This window comes from Melospiza melodia, chromosome 8 (assembly GCF_035770615.1).
Source record: "Melospiza melodia melodia isolate bMelMel2 chromosome 8, bMelMel2.pri, whole genome shotgun sequence".
In the NCBI taxonomy this organism is placed as follows: domain Eukaryota; kingdom Metazoa; phylum Chordata; class Aves; order Passeriformes; family Passerellidae; genus Melospiza; species Melospiza melodia.
Window position 1 is genome coordinate 18,665,555 of NC_086201.1, and position 27,071 is coordinate 18,692,625.

The window sequence follows — 27,071 nt, forward strand, 5'->3', positions numbered from 1 at the left end:
CTTTTCAAAGCCTCCAGAGAAATTCTGTTTTAGTGAAATGGAGCATTGCAGAGCATCAGCCGAGAACCATGGCTTTGTCTCAACAGTGTCCTTGCTGGCTTCAGAGAGTTTATGCAGCAGGTGTTATCAGCATTCCTCTCTAACAGTCACTTGAGGGGGGCTGTCATCAATCTTAATAATGCCATCAGCATTCCAGCAGATGGCAAACATGATTCCATGCACTCCCATTGCACCAGAATGGATTCTCACCACAATTTTAATTACAGATGAGAAACGTATCAGAAAGAGGCTTTTCTCATGCTGGTATTGCCAAAGGTTTTTTCCAGACAGGACAAGATGGTACTGTTTTATCTTACTTTGTTTTTTGGGGTTTTTTTTGTTTGTTTGTTTGTTTTTTTGGTTTTTTTTTTTTTTTTTTTTGTTGTTTTTTTGGTTTTTTTTTTTTTTTTGTTTGTTTGTTTTTTGTTTTTGGGGTTTTTTTTTCACCGTGATTGAGTCATTTACAGATACTATCAACTTGCTCCGCACAAGAATTAGCCTCAAAAAATTTCTGCATACTCTCTAGCAAAGCAGCTTCTTGTTTTGAATTAGAATTTGAGATGCCAACTTTTTGTTGGCCATGTAAATGTTAGGAGTCAGCTCTGCAAAGTGCAACCTGAATTGCCATTAAAACAATTCTTCGAATAGAACTCAAAATTAAAACCCAAGTAAAATGCATTAACAGGTGAAGATTTTATCTAACTTTAGAGCAACAGATTAGATTTGTAAACACTTATCCTACTGCTCCAGTCATGTCCTACCCCCTCATACAATTACAGATTTATTATTTTCCTTTCAACTTACACTTTTATCTTTTCCCTTTGGGCCTATTCTTTCTATCTCTCTTTGTCCATTCTTGCATATGTATCCTTTTAGTAGACACCACAATAAAAAAATGAAAGTTAGGTGGTAGACAGCTTTCATTTAGGTAGCAAATGTAATGGATGAAGTTAACACACACAGGATGAGGAAGAGTGCATCTTTTGAATACATTTAAAGATGTCCTTTAAAAATATTCAATACTGTGAACATTAACAGTAGATCTGAAAATCTACTTGATATGCTGAATGCAAATTCTTCTTGCAATCCAAGGTAGTTCTATGTATGCAGAAAAGGTAGTAGTAATTTGGTAAATAGTTTTCCTCTATTTAAAACTTCATGTGTTCTGGCTTGCTGACTTTTAGATTAGTGCAGGACTGGATAGCAAGTGGAAAATTCACTATCTAAATGAAGCATAGCCACGCAGTAGGCCAGTGAAACTGGAATCTTTACTGTTGGCATTTCTAACTGCAATGATTGCAAATTCCTTGAAATTTGGAACTCCAGTGCTTCATTCTTTTCATCATGTCTAGAGTATGAGATCAGAACATAAAAATAGCTTCTTGTGTCACCTTTTTCTGAGAAGTACATGCAAAAATAGAATGTAATATCAGAGGCAGTACATAAAACTGAAGTAATTACATGACAGGAAGTTACTTGAGTATGGACAGACCAACAAATTATGTCCAACAAAAGTGAAAAAGTAGAATGCTTTTAACAGGCTGCTCAACAGAACAGTTTATATCCCAGTTAAATACCTGATCCCACCAATACCATACATGTAGTGACAAAAGCCTGATATGAACTGAATGCTGCATTAACCAGAAAAAAAAAATAATCTTGTACTTTTCATTTGGCAAGTTTTGCAAGAGTTGCATGTATTAGCCTCTAATTAAGTACCTCTTGGCACTACCTCAGTGCCTTTTCAAATGTTAATTCTATCCTTATTAAGAAGATGTCTTTGACATCCACTGTCATGAGGTTATCTGTATAGATACCCCTATAGAAAAGAATGTAAATTAAATTTATCCAGATTAAATTGAGTTTATGGTAATCATAATTCTCTTCAACAACTTTTTCACAGTAGGAAATACTGTGAAATTTTGCAAATAAATCTGAGCTCTAGCAGTGCGGATGGAGCCATTGTGCAAGAAAATCATCACCCCAAAGCCCCCACTAAGACAGGGTTGCTCTTTGCAAAATAGGGTTAGAGCAGCTTGAGACTGAAAGGACCTTCTGCCATAGTAGCCCACATCTTAGAAATCTCTTCATAAGAGAATTTACATGAAAACCTCTTCAGTAGGACCAATATTCCTGTAATTCATATTAAAAATGGTCCAAAAAGATGTATTTTTTCTAAATTCCTATTAAAGTTCATGTGAAAAATACTAAGTTATTTAAATTTTATAGGTAATGGAATTGCTCCCACAGAGATGTAAATTTGGAAAAACATCATAGATACATGCTACAAGTTAATAAAATTCAGAGTTAAGAGAAATGCAAATCAAATTTATATTGGTCCCTGGATTGCAAGAATAAGAGTAAGAAACAGTAAATTCTGAAGTTTTTAGCTATTACTGGTATCTACAGAAAAAAAAAAATAGAGATTATAAAAAAAACACAAAACAAAACACAAAAAAAATCCAACCTAGATGAGTTTTTTCCTCAATGATGCCAATGGTAACCGAAAACACAATAATTTTGAGATTTCTATTTTGTTCTAATACTGTAGAAGTTAGAATATCATTGAAGTGATTCTCTGGTGTTCACTTGGGAAAGCACACACAATGCTGGGGCAAGATGATCCTGAGGCTGTTCTCATTTATGCCTGCAGTACCTGGAGGAGCCAAATGTGATCTAACAACATGCACAGCTGCATTTCTTTTAGTTTCTTCTCTCCCTCCCCCATCCTTCATTTCTCCTCTGCAGAGCCATTTCTGCATCACAGATTGTCCATAAGACAACAATGGTCAGCTCTTGAGTGGTTTTAAACCAAAAAACATCATTAATATTAGGCTGTAATTTTAACTTCTAACCAACTCTGAAAGAAGGTGCAAAATTAATAGCATTTTTAAGCCATAGCCCTTCCCACACAAATTCCTTTCAGCCACGTGCTGTCTCCTGCTACCCCTGGCACACAAGCATGCCCTTGCTCTCAGCACACCCTCACTCTGGCCAAGCTCTGTCTCCTACCTGTGCTGTGTATTGTAACCCAGCCTGGTCACAGAGCTTGTCTCACTGCCACTGTGTCACTTCTGACTGGGGTGTACAGCCCCAGCGTATCAACAGACCAGTGAGGAAAGAGCATGGAAGTGTCATGGAGCAGAAGAACAGCTGCTTCCTTCACTCCAGAAATCTTTACCTTGCTATTAGCCTCCAAAACTACTTTCCATAATAGTCAAGGGAAATATGCTTCAACTGTAAAAGCAATAATAGAATAATTAGAATTAGTTTAAAACCAATTATGTTTTATTGTCATTATTAAATCTGTAAAACTGATAAATAAAAGGCAACAAACCTTACAGCATTGGCTAAGATCCCCTGGGCCATTTTTAGGTAAATTTGTTTAGGTTTTCCAGTGTATTGTTTGTACCTCCTGGCCTTTCTGCTAAAACTACACACCATGTCCAAGACCACTTCTCACGTTTCATTCAGGAGCAGCTGTGGTTGTTGGGAGGAACAGAGGGGGAAGAGGGAACAGATTGATGCCACAAGATAATGGATGACTGGTGATACCTTGGGTATTTTTGCCAAAAAAGTGGCCTGTGCAATACTCCTGGTAATAAAACACCTTTAGCCTCTATGGTCTAATAATTTTTCTCAATGCTGACACATCATGCAAAAACTTCCTGCTGCTGTCAAGCAAGAGCTACTGTAAGTCACAGAAGTAGACAGACTGTTAAAAAATGATGGATTTCCACAAGGCATAACCTATTGCACATGTGCTGGAAGGAACACTCTTGGAATGAATGACTACTGGTCAGGATGTGAAATACAACCCATATTTAAGATAAAAACTAGCAGCAGGTCTGAGAAAAGCATAAATTTATTAAAGATGGGTGAAGCACAATTGTCCTTGATTGCTAGGGATGCACTCATTTTAAAAGTACATTTGCAACGCTTGCTCGCTTTTAGTTGCATAAAATTCAAGGTGAACACATAAATTGCTTACATTTCACTGCAAAAATGGCTTTTACAATTTATTTTTCATTATTTCCTTTGTAAGAGTTCTATTTGAGAATTCACTAATTTGCAAAGCATTATATTTTTTTCTTTTTTTCAGTAGTTATGGGAAAATACTCTCCAACCTAGGATAATCTACTCAGGGGTCAAACTATTCTGCTTCTTATACAAATCATGGATAATATCTAAGTCTAAAAGCAGTTAGAAGTTACTTCAGTCAGATCACATACAAGAATAGCACAAAATTTGTATACAACAATAAAGCTGCCTGCAAACAATAAAAAGGAAGTAGTCTAATGAAGCCTGCACATTTTGAAAACCTATACCATTTAAGTAATTAAGGGCTCTAGCAGATAAGTGCTGCAAAATCTTGCTGGAGAGATTTATACTGTCACCAGACCAACCAACTAGTCCTTTTTTATTTTGATATTGAACTTCTTTTTCAGGAAATGGAGACCCAGTGAGCCTTCCAAGTTATTCCAAAAAAAAAAACCAAAAAAAACCACAGTATTTTTTCTACTGCAGCAGTTTCAGTTATTTACTTAACATAAGAGCTATAGATGAGATTTTACAGCCATTGTGTCCAAGTCCATACTGAGCAGCACATTGATTGCATGGAAGGAAGGAGAAGCACCCCAAAACACAAACTGCAACATATTAAAGCCTTAGTTAGCAATAATTTACCTATTGTGCCTTGAAGGGCTGAGGCCACAGAATTATTATGAGATGCTAATAATATTGTGTAAACTATCTGCATGGAACATTGGCCCACTGCTGTGATAACTTAAATTCAGTTGATAAGTCACAGCAGAATTGAAAATCAAATTTCTGAGGTACAAATGCTCATCTACATCTGATTTCCAAGACATTATTTGCTGGTTTTACGCATTCTTACATAATGATAAATGAAGTTAATAGAATTCCCTCTATCACCTTTTCTATGCACAAAAAGTGTTTAAAGAGCAACTGATGTTTAATCCATTGGTAGTCTGTACACTCCATTTGCCCTAAAACCCACATTTCTTTCCTATTTATAACTTGTAACACATATCCTGTTCTTGATGTCTTCTAACAGGAAACAGTAAGTGAGAGAAATTCACTTTCATCACCATTGAAGAGTCAGCCTGGGAACCATTCTGCCATTTCTCAGGAGGAGTCCAGTGTGAAAAGAGGGAGAGCAATCTTTGAAAAGATGTCATCAGAAAATGGCCACAGCAACAGCTCTGAAGGTTAGCATTACCCCACTGACCTGATACCCTGCTTTAAGGCAGTGGTCTCCAAACCCTTTTGATGGTCACCTCTACCATTAAAATATTTATGAGTCTGCCCTCCCAATGTTGTATATCTATTTACAAATCATGTACATGTACTACTCTACTAGTAAAACCTTAGGCATCATATACCAAAATAAAAGTTAAAGTAGGATGGATGAAAAAAGAAATATTTAAAAAGTGTTTATTCACAAAAAAGATGAGATTCCTGCACCCCAAAGAGTCTTGAACAGCCCCTGGGGTGCACATATTCTGCTTTGGAGACCAATGCTTGAAGATATCAAAAAGTTGCTATATCTGTGCTTTGGTTTGTTTTAACAGAGAAAGAATATGCACGATCAAATTTTCTGATTAAAAACCACTTATTGACTTCTAAGTGTCTAGGACTAGACCTTACATAAAATAACAGATTATCCAAATAAACAGCATTAAAAGACTAGTCCAGTCTCCCAATAAAATTAATTAGCTTTCTACATAATATCAAACAATTATTGATTCCACTCTTTTTTTAATCAGAAAGTGTTTAGACTGCATATTTATCTATGTCAGACTCCAGAATTATAAAGGAAAAGGGAAATTTGAATTCATAAGACCTTTTTTTAACTAATGCTGCTAAGTTCATTAAGCTCATTGCTCAAACTTCAGACCTGTTCTTTTATCAAGTTTAACTTTCAGCCATTGGCTGTTTTCCTTTTTTTCCCTACCAAACTAAAGAGATCTTTAATAGCTGCTCATTTCTTCATGGAAGGATAATTATATATTATGACCATATCACTCCACAACTATCCAACATTAACTCGACAGAGCTACAGTTCTCTCTGTGGCAGTATTTTTTGTGCCACTTCTCTACATCTTCTGAAGTTTTTCAGGTATCTTTGGATTTAAGGACTATTTTGGGGTGTTTTCTACTTCTCCTTTTAGAGATTTCTAGCACAAAGCCTTTTTTTTTTTCCTCCTCTCTGACATGAAAACAGAATCCTCCATTCCTCATCCACTTTGCCTTTGAGTCTAAATATGGCACAGCATGTTTCAGAAGCATTTTTTGATCCACCAGGAATAACAAAGAATATGATTTATGCAAAAATGCACAGTCAACAATTCATACTTCTTAAACATTAAGCTTTTTCCAAAAATGTGACAGCCCCACAGGGGATAATGTTTTTCTATGTTCCTGTGAGAGCCATAATATCCCATTTTGGATTCAGACAATCTTATGAGAAGTAAATTCCCTATAGGCTCATTTTAGTTTGAAACCACGCATGAAAACTCTTAAACTTCTGATAGCTGAAGTCAGGCAGTGAAATCTGAAACTCTGCTCTTGAACAAATACTCAGGTCCTGAAAAAATAAGATCATGCTGATCCATAGATTATTTCTCCCATCACTGCGAGATTTGAGATTTTTATAACCAATAACAATATATGACAACTTGCCTCAATTTTTCTGCAAGAACAATACCCTCAAACCACTAAAGTGCTATGGAAGTTTTTCCTAAATGTTCCAGTTAGACCAAAATCTTTTTTTCCTAGAAGAGGTATTGAGCAAAATTTACTGCTCTATGACTGAGTACCAAAAACTTCTGTTGTCTCCACTGAAAAACAATGAAGGCAATGTTCATATTGCTGTTCATATGCTGGAGAAGCCCATACTGGATCGCTATGCCGGCATAATGTTGGAATAAAAAAATAGCAAAAAGCTAGAACTCTGAAGTTCTATTACACACAAATGATTTTCCAAGCTTCATTTACTTTATAGAATTATGTAACTCATGACAAATAAAAGAACTAAATTCTCTGAAATAGATACTATCATACAAGCCCCATACAACAAAGGGAAACAGATTTTGTTGGCATAGCTCAACTTGATAAGGCTCTTCTTACCAACTAGTTCAATTTAAAAACATACATTTATCTCTGAAAGAATCAGAATATATTACACCTTCAAATTCAATTGAATGAGCAAAGCTTAGAGCAAAATGAATGAGCAAAGGTTTAGAACATTTAATCTCTCATACCACCACAAAGAGTTTCACATTATGTTGTAAACTAACTAGCTCCTTAAGACAAAAAAAAATTCTGTTTAAAGCTTTTAAAGCTAACAAGAGAATAGTTTCTATTACCTTCACTCCCCAAGTGGTTAATAATATGTATCTATTAAAATGTTTTTTAAAACAGGCCATTAAATTCATTGGCTTCATATCAGCAAGGAATTAAACCACATCTAACTTCATGCACATGAGTATTCCCATTGCACTTAATGAAACCATTCACATGCTTATGACTACGCACAATCCAAAAATCCCTTGTTGAACCAAAATACCAAGAAAGATTTTTAACATTCTTAAAAATTAAGGCAATGGCTAACACATTTTATTCTGTGTGTTACATAATTCAATCTGTCTTTAAATATTAACTGACACTTTTTGGCTGTGGTGGACTATCCCTCTGTGTTGCCAAAGTTTACTTTCAATTTTTTCATGGTTTTGGTTGGCTTTCATTTAATGCACAGACTTCTTATTTGAAAAACAGCAGTTTTCTCTATTCTCATTTCTACTTCCTCTAAAAACCTCTTTTACTTTCAGCTGACTTTCACTGACTCTTTCACTGCTGCTCTTATTGTTTCTTGAACTGTAAAAATCTTTTGTCTACCATGATAACATGAAATATGCAGAATTACTGAATGAGACAAGCATAATAGCAAAGAAAATTTTCCTTTTGTAAGTTATGAGTAGGGTCAGGTAAAATACTAAGAAACTGAGTATATTTACACTGAGATCACTCTTCTATGCATGTCTGTATCTGATTTTTATTGAAGATTAGAATTACTTGTGATATTTGCTTGCTATATCCAAATCTTGAACACTTATGCCAGCTTTAGAGGGAACGGTCAGAAAGGCCAGATGTGCCTTGGAAACTTGGTGCTTGGTGGGATACCCCTTCCCTGGCACTATGTTCTGTGCCAGAGGAACAGACAGTTGTTAAAAAGTCATTTTGGTTGCATTTCTCCTGTCACAGACAAGAGAGATGATCACAACATATTCTTGTCTTTGTCTAAAAGAAGGAAAAACATCCTTACACTAAATTTAAGGCACTTTCTGGGGTATATGGAATTTATTTGACACAGTCAAATGAGTGCAGAAAGCAGCAGAGAACCCCCTAGTGCTAGTAACTCAGAGCTGCTTTTTCAGGCATCTTCTGAGCTGTTGTCTCCACATGCACTGTAGCTGAATTACCAATACTTCTAGGTAAGCCTATAACCTCTTCACACCTTGAAACAACTTTGAAATGTAGTTAGCAATGGAGATGATGTTCTACAAGGTTTTAGTAATACTAAACCAGCTAAAACACACCCTAATGTAAGATCAGCAAACAACTAAAATCTACAAAATCTCAGAACAGACTCTGGTAAGCAAATACTAAAAAGCCTAAGGGTAATTAGAACATAATAGATCTAATTATAATAAACTACTTGTAGTACTTAAAATTGCTTTTCACAGGATAAAATACTGCAAATATATCACTATTAGAAAAATACTATGCTTGTTGTTTATATTTTTTTTTTATTAAAAATGCTTGTTGCTTTTACCCAAGAAATTTTCCCCACTCTGAAGAGTTTCATTGACTTAAATTTTTCTGTACTTTCTAAGCTCTAAGTTGAAAATAAGATAAACTTGTTTAAAAAATGATGATACTTTTTCCTTTTGCTACTGCTTCTATCTCAAGATGTAGAAAAATGTAGTTATTTTCCTCTTAGAAAATACCATGTGTGTTTTTACTTACAGTGGAGTCTCGCAAACTTGTAAGAGGACTATCTAAAGACAGCACTGCCAGGGCTGATAACACACTGCTGGATTTCCAGGAGACTGTCTCCTTTAAAGAAAGAATGGCTATGTACAAGGCTGCTGTGTCCTTTGCCCATGTAAGATATCAATGGTTTCTTACCTTCCTACCTCTCCATTTGCCTTGCACAGTGATGTGTCCTGCATTCTTTATTTACCCAAGCTGACTGATGGACCATTATGGGGACCAAAATTTGACACCTAAATTAACAAACCTACTCAGCAAACTAATTGATGCATCAGTCTCTTATCTCTGCTGAGAGAGATTTTTCATGCTATAGAGCTTTGGTCATCTGGACAATTCCCTTTAACTCATTAGAAGGACTGGGTTTCTCTTTCACTGTTGCATGAGCTGCATTTATGAGGGCTATAGGCTTGTGATACCCAGCAGCTTCTGCATTACTTTTTTAAGCCAGCAGCTTCTGCATTACTAAAATTATTACTAAATAATAAAATCATATTCAAAAGCACATTAAGTTTAGGCCTCCTGCTGTTCAAACTAAAGAATTTGAAATTGCTGCATTTTAAAATAGTCGCTCTATGAGACAAAGTGTATGAATAACTATTGTTTTGTAATAAAATTATTTAAAATTACAAGAGTAGTTACAAAAAAGATACTATTTTATTTTGTTTTACAACTCTCTCCAAATGTCTATCAATAGGATTAAGTATTTTACTGCAAATTTTAAAGTATTGATACCATGTAGCACAGAATGTATTTGGTTAAAAGAATTTGTCAATTATTAAAATAGACCTCCTCACTACACAGTGAATTATCAGTCCAGACCTCCTCACTACACAGTGAATTATCAGTCCAGAATATCTGAAAACTGTGTCTTCAGATCTCAGCCAGGAAAGCCTTCCTCAGGTCTGCAGAAACACTACGGGTTAAAAACTGTGGTTTTACTGTATCCTAAAATCCCAGCCAGAAGTTGCAGCTCAGATCCTTTGCATAAGGAATGAAGGCATTATGAGGGCTTGCTCTAATGTGAGAATGACAATGGTCTTTGTTTACACTGCACTTTCAGCACATGGAAAGAACACCTTCTCACTGTAAACTAGCCAGAGTAACTTCTGTAAATCAGAGACCATACCTGGCAAAAGAAGGACTACAATTCAGCTCTCACCAGACATTACCTTCATCCATATGCAAGTAGAGTTGTAGAGGATTCCCAGTCTTGCCTGCACTTCAGTCTAGGAAAAATGGGTTGGCATTGCCTGAAGGGACCTTCTGGCTGCCTGGATAATCCAGAAACCACACAGTGAAAACAGCCACCAGAGTCCAGGTGTTTTCCAGCCATCAAACTCCTTCCTGATGACCCAACTGCCTGGTGTGTATTCAGAGCAGATTCCTGCATTTCACCTGTCTGAGAAGGTCCCAGTTCTCTAGTCCAGCAATTAGAAACTCTGCTGAAGTTGGTACTCTCTCTCACAATGAAAAGAACTGCATGAAGCCTGACCCAACCTGTGTTGAGCACATAGGAACTATTTCATTTATACTCAAAAATATCTCACAATTTCTTGGATGGTTGCCTGAAAAAAAGGAACTTAATATTTGGTTTCATTAAAGGGAGTTAATACATTTCATTGGAGGACCCATAACTGCATTTACCTGTTCAAAATATCTCCAAATGATTGTTAAGGAGGGCCTGAAATGTTAATTCATTAAAACAATTACCTTTCAAACTCATATAACCATGTACATATATAATCATGCAGTCTTCATCACAGGGAAAAAAAAAAAACAACCTGTTTTTTATGGTCTGCTTACTTACTCATATATTAGCAGTAAACTTAACTTAGTAGCTTCATTACAAATGTATTCCTGATTTTTGGATGGGCTTTCTCCTGTATAGAGATTAATAAATTAAAATGCTGAAAGCTTCATCCAATACCATCTAAAAAGTATGACAAAAGGGGCAGAACTAGAACAGGAAACCTGAGGGTAAGTGCCCTCTTGTGACCTTCATTGCTGTTGTTGGGGAAGAGAAGGTCGTCTCACAAAGGCCTGCTTGAAGGTCTCTGCATGTTTTTCTACAATACCCACTGGAAACACAGAGGACCAACTCTGTGGTCCTCTGTGGCAGCTCTGAATGCCACAGAATTCAGAAGAGACAAGTAGAACAGGGAACAGCAGAAAGATTGTTCTGGAAAATGGTTGGTACTGCCAGTGAAGCAGATGGGACTTACTTCTTTTGGTGCTCAAGATTCAGACCAAACATACCTTTAAGTTGACTAAATCATCAAGTATGCCTCTTGTGCAGTGGTCTATGAACTTGGCAAAAATAGTATTTATTATTCTCTGAGTCATTCCTCCTTACTGCTGTTAACTAGCTTAAAAAAAAAAGTTCATAGAAGTATGCTTTATGTGCAAATAGAAAACAACTGGTCTTACTTTATCACTCTAGAGTTCACAGAAGACCAAGTTCTGTACTGTGCCTGGTGGCCTGGCAGCCGTGAGGAAACAATTTGAGAAAGTACAAAGGATGTCTCCAAAAAAGACCTTTGTTCAGTACCAGCACCAGCAAAGATCTCTACAGGTAACAATAGCATTTTAATACTATCAAACCTGGTCTGCCCTGCCAGATAACTGAGGAAAAAAATATTAGTGCTTGCTTTACTGATGAGTTTTCATTATGACTAAGACAACATTTCTCTAGTGTTCATACTCATAGAATTTAATATTTGAGATGTACCACAGGATTAATATATTTTTTATGCAGATGAACACTCGCTATAGATTAGACTCAACTAGACTTAGATTTAGTAAAGCAGATTATTACTATGAGTATTTTATACCAAAACCTGTCTATAAGACTATGATTTATACATTATCATGTGTCATGGTGATATTTTCCCTTTATTGCACTTGATGGTAAGTCATTCTCTTTCAAAAGGAGTTTCCTGCTTCCACTGAATTAAATCTAATAAATTTCCCTAGACAGATCAAAAATTGCACAGAAAAACCCAGACATTACATCAAAGTAGAACAAAGCAGTAACTAAGTGTTACTTCAGACAAAAGACCTTTACATTTCATTGCTTCATTAGGCTATACCATGAATAATTGTTGTAGGAGATAATGATTTTGTACTATGCGAATCCCCTGCAATAAAATGCTGTACAATCCATCCTGTACACTCTGAAAAACAATAAATTTCTTTACCATCCTGCACTTCTTGGAGGGATTTTTAAGCAATATTGTTCTCCTTGCTTAGTATAAAAAAACGCATTAACATTTTGCCATAGGCTTCTTTTAATGTTAAGTATCATCATATCTACCACTAATCTCTCATTTCTTATACATTAATATCTATATCAACAATTTGCACAGACAACAAGCAAAACTCCAGTTTGTAGGGAAGAAGACACAGTTTGCTGCAGGGGTATGAATACATCTTTAAGCAAGAAGAAAAATGCCATAGTGGGACGTACCCATAATGGTGCATAATCAGTGCTAATAGGAAGTGCTGTGTACATACTTTTCAGATGATGTGGCCTACTCCACCTGCCAGTTTTATGGGTGAAGGAATATAGAGGCCTATCCAGAAATTATGTGACTTCTCTTACACAGAACCAAATCATTTCATTTCTCTGATGTCTAGGTGCATTTTCCCAGGACATCCATCTCTCCAAAAAGCCACTAGAATGGTTCCATTTCTCCAGTCAAGATGTGACCTCAAAGCACACTTACCCATGTATTTTGAGTTGAGGAGGCTCTCTCAAATCATCAGCAGCAATAGTCACATACGCTGAAAAATGAAATCACTCAGACCAAATGGAACCATCTTTAAATTTAGGTTAAATAACTTACTGCAAGACCATAAAATCCCATTTCTATGTAACATAACTGCACTTTCATGGAAAATGGGATTATACACTTAAGTAATTGAAAGATTATTTAAGGTCACTGGATCCATCCGGGGGCAAAACAGAGAAAACCTATAGTTTGAAGACAGAGCTCCAGATAGGGATAAATTCAAAGTATTAATCCAAGACAAAATAAGGATGCAATTAAATTTTTAAAAAGCAATCTAAATAGATGAACATTCTACTAAACATTCAATTACTTTATAAAGAGTTCATTACTTAATTCAAAATATTGTCATCGAATATATAAATAATAAGTATTCATCTTCCTGTTTTTCTCAGGCAGCAGCCATCACTCTTGGCTCTCCACATTGTACTGGAAATTGGTTCTTTGTAACAGGTGTCATAATACCAGTAGAGCTCAATATACTCTTGTCCAAAATGGTGAGCAGCAATGAAAGCTGACCACAGACTTGCTCTGTGCTCATAAACTCAACCAGAGTCTGATTAGAGACCTGGTCTGTGTTCTGACCACTGGCACCATGAGCACCTTCTAGCTCAGCCACCAAGATGAGAAGAGGCCACGAGCTTTGGTGTCCCACCTGGGCAGGAGCCAGCCTGGAGTGCTTTGCTACCCCAGCTCAGCCACCTGATGGCTCAGGCACAGCCTCAGTGCCCAGTGTCAGAAATGAGCCATCGCTGGCAAGTGAGCTGAACCTCCAACACACAGAGTGGAATACAAAGAAAACATCTGATATTCACTCACCCATTCAGTGCAGAATGTCAGAACTGACACGGGCATACCTACTTCTCCTTCACTCAGGGTCATTCCAGAGGAATTTTCTAAGATGGCTACAGTAGCAATTGCCAATTTTCTAGCAATTGCAGAGAGAAAGACTGAATAATGGGACAATGTCAGTGAACACCTCACATTTTTATGAAAATCTTTCATATAATGCCCAAGACATCTTAAGTATATACATTCAAATAAGCAAGGCTGACAAATCATAGGGATGAAGTGCAGATAAGTGAAGTTCTTTTATGAAATTTCTGCAAGACTCTCACAGAGCTGATGTGCAGCGAGACTGTGCTAAAGAACGTAAACAGATAAAAAAGCATTGCTTTGAGGAAGAAATGAAGATCCATGCCAAATAGTCATTCCATTGTCACTAACTTTGTAACTGAAGATTCAGGATCACAATTTACTTCCACTGCTGCTTACAAGTTTGTACATACTGTTCATTCAGAACAGAAAGTTCTAAATTTGCAATACATAAACAATATTATATTAGCCAACTTCTGACAGATTATATGTTGATATAATGTTATGTTGTACCACATAACAGTGGTACAGTTCAGCTAAACACATTATGCATCAGTTGTGAGATAGTAAAAGTCTTTCTTGTGCTTGGATGAACCTCTGAGCCATTTGATCCCCTTGAAACACATACTGACATAGACAGAGAACTGTATACATTTTTAATGCATATTTACATATAATGTAGTGTACATATTCTGAGCTGAAAAACAATTCTACTTTTGAAAGAGAAAGTACGTTTCAATTGTTATTAGAACAAAAGAAAACTAAAAATATCAGCACAAAAAAGCAAATCTTGTTCTAAATTACTAAATTACACAGAATTCTTATTGAAAAATGTGCCAAGATTTGAATGATCAGTAATTGTTCTATCTAAATTATTGCAGTACAGAAGCACTAAAGTTGTTGTATGGGCCACTAACATAAAACATGTGTAGCAATTACAGCTCCGTGCAGTAACAGAATCTGAATGCCTACATAAAAAAACACTCCTCTAACAAAACTTATACAGACTTATTCTCAGCCTTACATGTTTATTTATAAATAGTATTGTTTCAGGTTAGAGCACCTTATTACCCAGCGACACACCAGTACACTACAGTGCTCTGGGTTAAGCACCATGCAGATGTGCATGGGAAGGCCAGCAGCCCACACAAAGGGTGAAGGGAAACAAATGTGAGAGACTGGAGGATAGAGAAGCCTGAAAGAAACTGTCCACAAGCAAGCAGCATGCCAACAATCCTCCAGCTGAAAGGGTTTTCTGAAACTTACTTATGCTTATGCCATAAATAAAATGTAATTGATCAATTTTATAGAATATACTACAAAGGCCATGGGATCTACAAAACATAATGGGGAAGACTAAATTAATCTTATCTACAGTAATGCTATATCCACCAGTTGGCAGTTACAGAGGAGGGATGAAACCACAGGTGGTCTAACTCTGCACTTGTTCAGAGTAATAAATAAGCAGCATTTAGCATAAATTCCTGTTACAGGAATTTCAATTAGCCATTTTGACTGACACACAAAATAAGAAATCCTCTATGTCCCTCTCCCTCCCAGCATGCCCAGAGCAAGGCTGTGTAATTATACCATCAAAATCTGGCTCAATGTTTGGGCTGCATTTTCAATGGCCATTGCTATAGCATTAAATTATTATGGTCTTTTGCAATATGGCAACTACTTCATAAGCAGTACCAAAGTTACAGCAATAAAGCACTAGTGACATTCAGATTAGATTTGCTTCCTGACTACATTAAGGCTAATTATATTTCTTTTTAATGCCCCACACCATTCAAAGGACACATAATGACTACTCTGAACATATTTCACGTCTCATGAATGAGCTTTTCCAGTAATGAGAGCTTGAATTACATATCTAAAACATGCACATTAGAACAGAAAAGCTTATCTTAAATGAAAAAGCATATATATGCATAAATATATTAAAAAGCATATCCATATAGAATGAAAAGGCATATTAGACATACACCTCCACAGTCATTAAACAGAGAATAGATGGGAAAATTTACACTTCATTCTTTTTGAACTGCCTCTTTTCAACCTGATATGTGGTTAGCTCAGCATTTCCTCGTATGTTGTGCAGCTCCCTCACAAGTGTTATGTACACAGAACCTGCAAGTGTAAAACAGGACATCCTGTAAAAGCAGGACATGCTGTGACCTGCTCAGCTCAAGCCTCAATGCACTCAAAGAGCTCAGACAGGATTGCTTTTGATACTGGTAGTGCACTAAATCATTTACTGGGATAGCAATAAGAAAATTTATTCTACCCTTTGTTTGTACAATTTTAATTCATCTTAGAGGTGAAACAAGATTTGGCAGCAGAGAAGTGGAAAAGAATTCCTAAAGCCCATGGAGGGAATGCTCATTGTTTCTCTGCCATAGATCTAAGAACCCTTGCTGCCCACTGCATGGCAGGAATCACAGGCCAAGCAGTAGATGACCCCTATATTGATTCAGCAGAAGCATTAATGGAGATGCAAGCTGTGTAAGCATTCCTTTGTCTGAAGGTGGAATAAATTCCATAAATATATGCTTTCTCATGGCATGACTAAGAGAAAAAAGTAATTTCTTGCCCCACAATTAACTGAATTTCAAGCAGTAATCAGGACTTGAGATGCAGGAAGCTTAGAGCTCTATGCTGCACTAGATGTACACCAGCAATCTCAGAAACACAGTACTGCCTCCATTCATGTTCAAGTTACATTGAACACTTGAGAAACTCTTGCTGGAGGGACCAGAAGCTCCTTTCATTTGAAAGCTTATTATCAGTAGAAACTAATAGACAAGCTTCCTTCTAACAAATGAGAAAGAAAATATAATTTGACATGAGTGAAATTATTCGTCAGATGGCTCTGTGTGCATGGGAGAGGAAGCCCAGGACTGCTTAATAATATCAGTCTTTCAGATTTATTTCTTCTAATCACTGAGTCTCAAAGTACCCCATAGACACTGGTAATGATGTAATACAGGTTCGATGGCAGGCTTCAAATAAGAAAACAAATCACTGTCAGAATCTGAAGCCAAACCAAACACAGACTCAGAAATCAGTTTATACAGACATCTTGGACGGTGCTTTAAACTCCTGAGGATACACTGTTTATTACACTGCAGTTGTCAGGCTTGTAGTTACAAAATATACAGACCCTGTATATTTTACAGGATCTTTTGGTTACTTTATGGGTCATATTTTCCACAATTGCAGTTCAGCATTATTTTTGCATTGGAAGAACTTTATAAAGCATATGCAGGGAGTCATCACCTCATACAGACATATTACACTTCCTTTTAAAAACTGCATTAGCATTATGTCCACTGTCAGGCAACAAGTTGGCGGCACAGCACATAAAGCCAGAACAAGTCCTCCTTGTCACCTCTGCTCCCTTCCAGTCCAATTATGTATTTTATCTATTCATGCACCTTGCCATATCTGCTGGCCAGCATCTTGCTGCAGTAACAAAGACTTGACATCTGTGTTATAAAAAAGCCAGTTCCAACGCTGATAGCAATACATATCAAAAACAATGGCACTCTGCTGTAAAATGGCTGCTCTTGTTACACCATTTCCATCAGAATTAATTTCTGACAGCCCTTCAGGAAAAAAAACCATCTAATTTACTATTAGCTGTTAATGTGAATATTTTTATTTGTCTTGAGGAAACATCAAGTAGCAGGCACCACACAGTGTCAAGCAGCACCAGGGAAGCTGAGTGCAATGAAATGACCTCCAAAGAAAGACAGACAGAAGCCTCTCAAACACAAGAGGTAACTACACTGATACATACCTGCTTTGTTTCTTCCTCCTTTACCTCTTGCTACAGCAAGATCTGGATTTTTCTGCTGAGAGCTTACTGCATTACTGAGTGCATAATTTTTACAGGTGTTTCACTACATGTTTTTCATGTCTTTGTTTTATCGTGATAATTTCTATATCTACATTCATATTTTTCATTGATGCAATATTTTAAATATGGTTTCAGTAGTATGTAAAATTCATATGCATTGCACTAAATCATGAGTAAAGTGAAGGTCTTGTGCACAGGTTTCTCCTCACGAGCAAGTTATTAATGAAATGAAAAAGGCTTCTACATTCACTCAGCATGAAACAGGTAAGAAATGGCATGAGAATAAATGCTCACAAATGAGCAATGGCAAATGCCTTTACTCCCACAAATGTACTTTTCTTAGCATTTAAACATGAAAACACACACTGCTCCAATTCTCAGCCCAGCTCATTCCTTAACTTCAATGGGACTTCAGAAAGGAGTTAGAATTCAGCATGAAGAGATTATGTTTGCATAAGGATGTGGTTTTAAGTATGGTCTGAGTAGCTTGAAAGAACAGGGGACCTGACAACTTGTCTGAAAATATAAGCAAACACCAGTCCTTGTACATACAAAGCTGTGGATGGGCAAGGTTCAGTTTGTAGCTGACCTGAATAATCTGCAGAATATCACAGCAAAGAAGATCAGTGTTAAGACAGTGCTGCTGCTGCAGTTTAGCCCTTGAACAACAATTCATGCATTTCATTCTCCCACACACCTCAGTCACCCTTTGGCCCTGCCACACCACTTGGGTATGGCAAAACAGTAGTTTATATCATTTCCCTTAACAATTATTCTGACATTTTCTCTATGGAGTTCTGCCCTGATCAAATGACTCTCTAGACTTCTACAAGGCTAAACACAATTTTTCCAAGATATTAATGTTTTATAATTCACTGATAAAATCTATTTCATAAAATGCAGGTTGGAGAAAAACCAATCTTTTTTATTCTTCTTCCCATTGCAGTAATCAATTCAGCTCAGAATGAAGAGTTCCCAAAGACTGTAACACAGATTTTAAAAGAGCAGATTGAGAAGGCAGCTCAGGAAAAGGCTGTTCACTCTGATAGAGAGATCACAACATCTGCTAAAGAAGTAAAGGTCAGTATTTTTAATGAGCAATCTTATGCAAATTAGAAGTTAAGACTCTGGTCTGTCATGCTGTCCGATTTTCTATTTTGAATAATTATGATTAAAAATGTAATTTATGGAAGTTGTGGGAATATATAATCTTCAGGAATTAAGTGCACATAACCTAACATGAAATACGTTAGAAAGCTCTATAAGTACTTACAGTATGTGACAAAAACAATTCAAGGTAAAAACTTCTGCATTTATTTTCTCCTCTGATGAATACTCTCCTCTTGCCTTGTTTTGAATCTGTAAATATGTATAATTTGTTACCACAAACTCTCAGAAGCCTGGAAAATAACACTTTCAAAAGAAATTAAAATGAACACAAGCTACAGCTAAAGTTTGTTATGCTCATAGTGCAAAGTCTGCATTTGTTGCAGCAAAATCTCCAAGACTGCTCAATCATCATTTTGCAAGAATTCCACATTTCTTCTCACATATATTCTATGATGCAAATATCACAGCTCTTAGCTCAAAAGATTGGTTTTATGCATTCTGAGCAATAGCTGATAGATTGTGTCTTTCCAGATCCTATTATAATCCTATTGCTTGGATGCTTGCAGAACCAGCTTTTGTGCAGAATAGAAAAAATGCTTTCTATATTACTGTGCTTAAGAAAAAAGGGGGGAAAAAAAAGACTTGAACAGTTCATCTGCTACTGCTACAACTTTAGCAAGCAGAGTACAGGAAATTTCTACACCAAGGAAAAAACGGGATGAACTTCTACCTCTCCCCTTATCTGCTCCTGATACATGGAAGCACAGGAAAAGTTCCCAATACTTCTGCAAAAGCTCCAATAGAAATGTCAGTATAGTCTGAGTCCACTAGACCAGCCAGCTCTCCAACAAAGTCCACTGTGTCCACAGATCTGTACCTAAAGCGATTTATGTGAACTAAGACATTTACATAGTTGTTTACATCCAATATTAAGAAAACACTCAAAAAAACATTTTCTAATACTTTATGTCATGGATCTGTGTCTCCATCTTATTGCAGGAGTTTCCTACTGTTGTCTCCTTATCACAAGTTTCATACCTTCTTGGTGTTTCTTGTGGGCAGCTCCTCAGGGCACTGACTCTTTCTTTCTCACAAAGCAGCCAACTGATTCCAGCTCCCTTCTCAACAGCCACCCCACTCTTTTATAGCACTCTTCTTCTCATTGCTTACAGCTGTGGCCTGTTAAAGTCAGGCCTGTTCCTAATCTTTGATAATTGGCCCAGCTGCAACTCCTTAAGGGTAAGATTACTTTCTACACTATCTTTATTTTCTTATATTCTATCCCCCTACACATCTGAAACACAGAATTTGATTTTAGATACGCAGCAGGTACATCTAATTGGCTTTGTTTTCACCATTCACAAGGCCAGAAAAATAATGCTCAGTGGCATGAAATCCAGAGAGGAGAGGTCCTCTCTCTAAGACAGGTCTGTGAGAACCAACCTTTTGTTCCATTTCCATTCCATGATCCTCCAGACCCAGATGAAGCTAGAAGTACTGCAGAGAAGGAGCCATTGCAGGAAGAACTGGTAAAATACTCAGCCTGAATGTTTCAGATGCAGCCTCTTGACGTGCTGCATGCACATGCCCCGAGCTCTGCAGGAACTATGGACAATGCATTAGGAACAGGAGCTGTTGGTGCAGGCTGATGGGTGTTTGAAATGCAGCTACTAAACTATGTGAATAAAAATCCCCAGAGAGGAACAAGTATCAGCTGAAACACGTATCTAAGAAGTTTCTAATGGTGCTGTAAAGAATCTGAGGTACATGCTGGAAACACAGAACCTGGATAAACTTCAGCAACTCAACCCAGTTATTTCCCTTAACTTGTAGCAGACAAGGCCTGAGCTGAAAGAGAAGCTGACCCCTTTACAGAAGAGTAAAGAGAAGTATAATGTGTTTTGAACCTCAGCCATTGTGTGTTACCACAGAGAGCTTCAAAGATGGGAGAATGAAGCTGTCCATGGATAAGACACTGAAAAGAGGCATTACACAATAACACGCCAGATGAATGCAGCTTTTACCTGTGAAAATAAAACTCGTATGTGCAATCTCAGTGAGGGAAAACATAAACAGTGCTACACACATGGCAAAAAAGCTGAAATACAGCCTTGACACACACAGGATCCAAAGGAACTAAGTCCATCTGAAACATCCATAGAAAAATCAGACAAGCAAGATCAAGGTCCCACAGGAGATGCACCAGCTCCTGTAAATTAGAGCAAAACAGAGTTTCTGATTCTGACTTGGATGGCAACAATACCCAAGTAATACAAATATAAGACATAGGAATTCAAATAGATAGATTTCCATGAAGTCCAGAAGACCGAGAAGCTGAAGATGCAGGAATTTAGCATTAATCCTGAGAGATCTATCCTGAAGAATTACATGCAGCAAACCAAAAAAATACTAAAAATAAATATTACAATTAAAATAGCATTACTGTTGTATTTGAAATACATTAATATGCTAGAAAATGTGCACAGAATGCACCTCACTTTTCATGTTTAAAATTAATATATCCTATAAACTGAAGTAAAATATCTGTATAAAACAGCTGTACAGACAAAATAATGCTCATGTTTTGTGCACATCCATTTTTAGTTCAGTAAAATACAAGATGTGACTTTAGACAAAGTGAACTGTTTCTGTGGGTTTTCTGTTGGAGTATAATTATTGAAATGGTATAAAAATTACTATGCATTTTTTTTAAAAAACAAAGTGCTACGTCCTGCTAGGTGATTTAACCAGTTCGTAAAGCTCTAGTCTGAATTTAGGCAATGAAACAAGATGTCAGGGTCCTGGTTTCACATCACTAAGGAGTAAAGCCACTCAGTGTGTCTGTCAAAGAGCTGAAACCCATTATTTGTTTAATATTGAACAAAATTTTTAACTATATGATGTGAATATATATATATATTTATATTTTAATATGAAGTAAACATGGAAAATTAAGCATGATTTCTTTCTTATGGTGCATGTTTTACTTAAAATTATATTAAAATAGCATTTAGAATGCAAAGTTATGCATTTGAAACGCAGAAAAAATTACATATGCTACTGAAAGATGAACATCAGTGTCCTCCTTTTTTGCATCTATTTTGGGCACTGAATATGGATGGGATCCTGCAGGAGGACCAGATGTTGCCATAGCTGTAGCCATTTCATAGATGAACCAAATGCTTACACTTGAACAGCAGAGGAAATGGCAGAACAAAGCTAAACACTCCTGCACCAGCAAAACTCCTTAAGAGAGAGCTTTGCTTTGGCATTCCCAGCACTGTGCACCAAGAGAGGAGTGCTACCTCTAATCACACCAGGAGCAGAATTAAACATGGGTAGGTTGTGAGCCTGTAAAACGAGGCACAGACTGGTGGGGATCAACAAAATACTTCATGTGGTGGGCTGGCTCTCACTGCCAGCTAAGTCCACACCCACTTACCCACAGCCCACAGTGGGCTGGGAGAACAAATCAGAAGAGCAAAAGCAAGAGAGCCTGTTGGCAGAGGAACAGGCAGGTTAACAGGGAAAGCAAAGCTGGGCCGAGAGTAAAGCAAAAGAAGGAATTGATGTCTAGTCACTTCAGCCTCAATATGCACAACTGTGACTTGGAAAGACAAACACTCTGAATGTCCCTCTTCCTTCTCCTTTCCCTCCAAAGTTTCTATTGCTAAGCATGATGCCATATGCTATGGAATATCTCTCCAGTCAGCTGGGGTCAGCTCTCTTGTTTTTGTGCTCTCTCAAGTTCTTGCACATCCCCAGTCTACCTGCTTGGGACTGGTCAGGAGGGCAGAGTGGGAGGAAGAAGGGACTTTGACACTGGGAAAGTACAGTTCAGCAACAGCTAAAATATTCTGTGTTATTAGCACTTGAGTCCAAATTCAAAACAGCATCACATGGGCTGCTGTTAAGAAAACAACTGCATTCCAGATAGTCTCAGTAAAAGCAAGTATGTTAGAAGTAAGTAGAAATACCCAGTTCCAGTAGAATAGAGAGTTTTCTAAAAGTTAACCATCTGGATTTTCTTCTTATCTTTCTATCTGGTAAATATTGATGACCTCAAATAGCAGACCAGCCTTTTCCTCACTGATTTTCTAGGACCATTCACATGTGGTGGGTTGACCTGCTTCCAGCCACTGTCCCATTCCCCCTCCTCAACAAGATATGGAGAATAAATAAGATGAAGAAGCTCATGGAACAACTTAAAGACAGGGAACAACATAAGGACACTTACCAATTACTTTTGTAGCTATGGGAAAAAATAATCTCCAATTAAGATAGACTCAGATTGTGAGAAACAACACCTCCCCTCCTTCCTTTTTTTTCATAGTCTCAGCTTTACTCCTGCCTCTTCCTTGTCCCTCTCCCACTCCCAGTAGCACAGAGGGGATGGGGAATGGGGGGCTGGGGTTAGTCCATACCAGTTCCTCTCTGCTGCTCCTTCCTTCTCATGCCTTTCCCTTCCGTCAGTGTGGGCTCTCCATATGCCACAGCTCCTTCTGGGAATACCCACCTGCTCCACTGTTCCCCAGAGGCTGTAGTGTGGATGACTGCTCTGTGTGGTCCTCTCCCAGGCTGCAGGGAAGTACCTGCTCCCCTGGTCTCCCCCACAGGCTGCAGGGGCATCTCGGTTGCAGTGTCTCCTCCCCTTGTTCTTCTCTGACCTTGATGTTCACAGGGCTGTTTCTGACCCTTTTTCCCCTCAGTCCTGGCTGCACGTGCAGCTTTTTGCCCTCTTGGAACACTCCTGTTTTCCCAGAGACAGGAGGAGCACGGCTGAGCAGCCCTGCCATGCACTGCCTCCAGAGCTGGTTGTACCCAGCATGGCGCAGGCCCTGCTGCTCCTCACAGAGGCCACCCCCCGCCACCAAAACTGTGCCACTGCCAAACAACACACAATTCAATTTCAAGGAGACGAATATTGCCTCACTATTCAGTCCTAGAAGTTGTTTTGGGATAAATTTCCCTTAAATTCCCTTTTGGCTTTCTTCTTCTCTTGCCTTGCCTTCTGAGGCACTCCATCCATACACTATTCAACTAAGTGAAGTAACCATTCAATGTCACCATTTTCCCCCTCCTAATTACCTTATCTCCTTCCTCTCCTCCCTCTTCACAATCAGAATACTTGTGTACCTAAGAATATTCAGACTATCCTGGTGCTTGGCTCACAAGCAGTCCATACATACAGACTGCCCCTTTCTGGTCTGTGTGCCCCTCACTGGTAGGAAACTTTCTATTCATGTTTTGTGCTTTATAGAGAAATAGTTTTCTTCATAAATTAAATAAGCTTCACAGAAGACTTTATAAAGCTGTTAATATAAATATAGCTACCTTAGTATTAAAATTGAACTGAAAAAAGTATCAGGTCTGACAACTACAATTGTAAAACACAAATAATTATGCCCATAGCATATTTGGACCATGTGAGTGAGCAGTCTGGAGGTTACCACAGAAGGAGTAACCCCTATTGTGTATTTGGCATGGCTAAGCAAAAAATCCTCATCAGAATTTCAAACATCCATCCCTACTTATCGATCTTTCATTGTACATTCAAATATTGTACATACATTATAGTCAATTCCACTTATACTAGAAAACCTTCTATTATTTTACCACTTCTCACACAATAATTAGTTATTACAAATAAACAGAAGATATTGTACCTAGTAAAGTCCTTTCAAATGCATGGATTCATGCAAAGGGAAAGGTAAGTAGTCTTTGACTTTACAAGTATTACTGTTAGTTGAACAAAAAGGAAGTCCTACAATAAACAACTGAGATACCAGTTAAGAGAAAATGGAAAATCTTTTTACAAAATATATGGACTGATACTGTTCAAATGAAATCATAACATGTGGCTTAGACTAATCTGTAACCTTTTAATATGTGGTTGTAGAAACTGCAGATTCAGGAATATGAAACATGCAAACTCTGCCAACAGAGAGTTTACGCCATGGAATGTCTTGTTGCTGATAAGCAGAATTTTCACAAATCGTGTTTCCGATGTCACCACTGTGGCAGTCAGTTGAGGTAAGCAGTATCTGCATGTTCACTCACACAACCCTGCTTTTGAATATAAGTACAGATGGTAAAATTATTTCCAACTGTAGGATTATTCAGCCTGCAGGATGATGGGTTGACAGGGTGGTATCCTGAGTTCTCCTTTTCTTCTCTGCTCCTAACATCTGCACTGTGACATGGAATGAGGCCTCTCAATTTCTCATAGAAATTTCTTATAGAATTTCTTATAGAACTGTTCTGTCCCAGAACCTTCCAAATTCTTCCCCATGTTACTTCCTATGGACTGTTGTTGACCTTCAGGACAGCATGAAACAAAGGCAGTACACACAGGAATTCAGGTGTAATTTAAGATATCTGCAAAACACCAAATTTTCTCTTTAATTTTCCTCATTCATAAAGTGAATTATGATGGTTCTCTGCATTAGCAAATCAGTCTGTAGCCTTCATATAAAATGTAGAATTTATACCCCTATCTGACTGCAAAGACCAAAAATTTAGATATTAACACACTCTGGGTTATTTACACACATTTTCTTTACTTCATTTGGGAGAAGAATCCAAATATAAATCAAACACACATTTCTATAATTTGCACAAACACTAAATTCTGCTGCTACTTTGTAGAAAAACTGAGGATTTGGACTTTAACAAGATGAAGAAAAATGGTCCAAAATGCCCAGAAGTGCTGTGGAACATTTCTATTTGAAACTTATTCTGTGCAACAACCAAATAAGTTTATGTTCTTTCTTAAATCACCAAGCATGACTCTTCTCCTTCATTTTGACTTTGAAATTTTATGGAAATTCACAAGTAAAGATTTTAGATACTTTTTTTTGGGGGGGGAGGAAGGGGTAGAAAGGGAGATGTGTATGGTAATTTATTATTTGTAAAAGCATAAAACAAATTTTCTTCCATTTGGCAGCTTGGGAAATTATGCATCTCTCCATGGAAAAATATATTGTAAACCCCATTTTAAGCAACTTTTCAAATCAAAAGGAAATTATGATGAAGGTTTTGGACACAAGCAGCATAAGGAATTATGGAATTCTAGGGATCAACTTAGTTCAATTAACAAAACTCAAGCTGAAGAAACAAATCCCATTAATAGTATACCTGTTGATCCTAAACCAATTACAGAAGTTGATAAAGGCTTGTACTCAGGTACTGATGGGGCTCGTCCTGATATTTTGGATAATAATTTGAAAACCACAGAAAGAGGTAAATTAAAAATGACATGGCCTCCTTCAACAGATGATGCAACATCTAAGAAAACATTCTCTATTGAAGAATCAGCTAAAGTAAATAAGTCAAAGTGGCCCCCAGAAGGTTCTGCTCAAGAAGATTCTAGTTTATATACAAATAAATCTCTGGACAACAAAAAGGAATCTCAGAAAAATCCCACTGTGATGGAGCAAAATAAAAAAAACACCACAAATTCACAACAAAATCAACACTCATCCACTCTGTCTGAAAAACAGAGTACAAATACCAGTAAAGTACAGAAAAATGAAGCAGGCAATAATGGAAAGGATGAGGAAGCTGGAACAGTGCAAGATATGGTGAATAAACTAGAAGCATCAGAGAAGAGGGAGCAAAGTGGAAAGGATATTAATAAGGGTGATAATGTAATTGTGGATAGTACTGGGAGGAAGCAAGAGAAACAAATTAATGAAACTGATAATTCAGAAGTTGTACAGGTTACTAACATTGATGATGTAACAGTACAAAAGAATCACAAAGAATGCAACTTGAATAACAACAATAATAATTATGCCACTTTCTCACATCGAAATATTTGTACACAGAAAACAACTCTCTCAGCTGTGTCTACCCCAAAGACAGCATTAAGCCATGCTATTTGCACTGAATCACAACATGCCTTTGCAAAGCTGGACAGTCAGTCTGGAAATGAAGAAATATATGAGATATATGAACCTCATGAGAGCTATTCTAGTGATACTGTACTTGCACAAGATGAACAGAAGTCAAAAGATGAAGATGCTGTTACTTGTAAGAGTCTTGTTCAATTCAATAACAATGCCACATGTCAGAAGTCTCGTACGAGCAGCACGTTCAGTTTGAAGAAGGCAACTAATACAACATTGTCTGTGGATACTGAGTTGTTATGCACTGGAGAAGAAACAGAATATGACAAAAAAGACAAGTTAAATACTATTTTATCTGACACTCTGAAGAAATCTTTTCTTAATAAAGACAACCTGGTTTTAAACTGTGGACTAACAGACTCTGCAGATAAAAAAATCCTGCAGTCCATATTCAAAAGAACATGA

The 27,071-nt window shown here is 37.2% G+C and overlaps 1 protein-coding gene across 1 annotated transcript; it reads left to right on the forward strand.

Moving 5' to 3' along the window:
• The first annotated feature begins 1,992 nt into the window (after nt 1-1,992).
• XIRP2 (xin actin binding repeat containing 2) lies at nt 1,993-27,071 on the forward strand. The gene is made up of 8 exons (XM_063161396.1): nt 1,993-2,064; nt 5,117-5,270; nt 9,093-9,229; nt 11,558-11,689; nt 17,844-17,910; nt 18,593-18,726; nt 24,656-24,789; nt 25,703-27,071. The coding sequence occupies exons 1-8, from the start codon at nt 1,993-1,995 to the stop codon at nt 27,069-27,071; spliced, it is 2,199 nt and encodes a 732-aa protein (XP_063017466.1).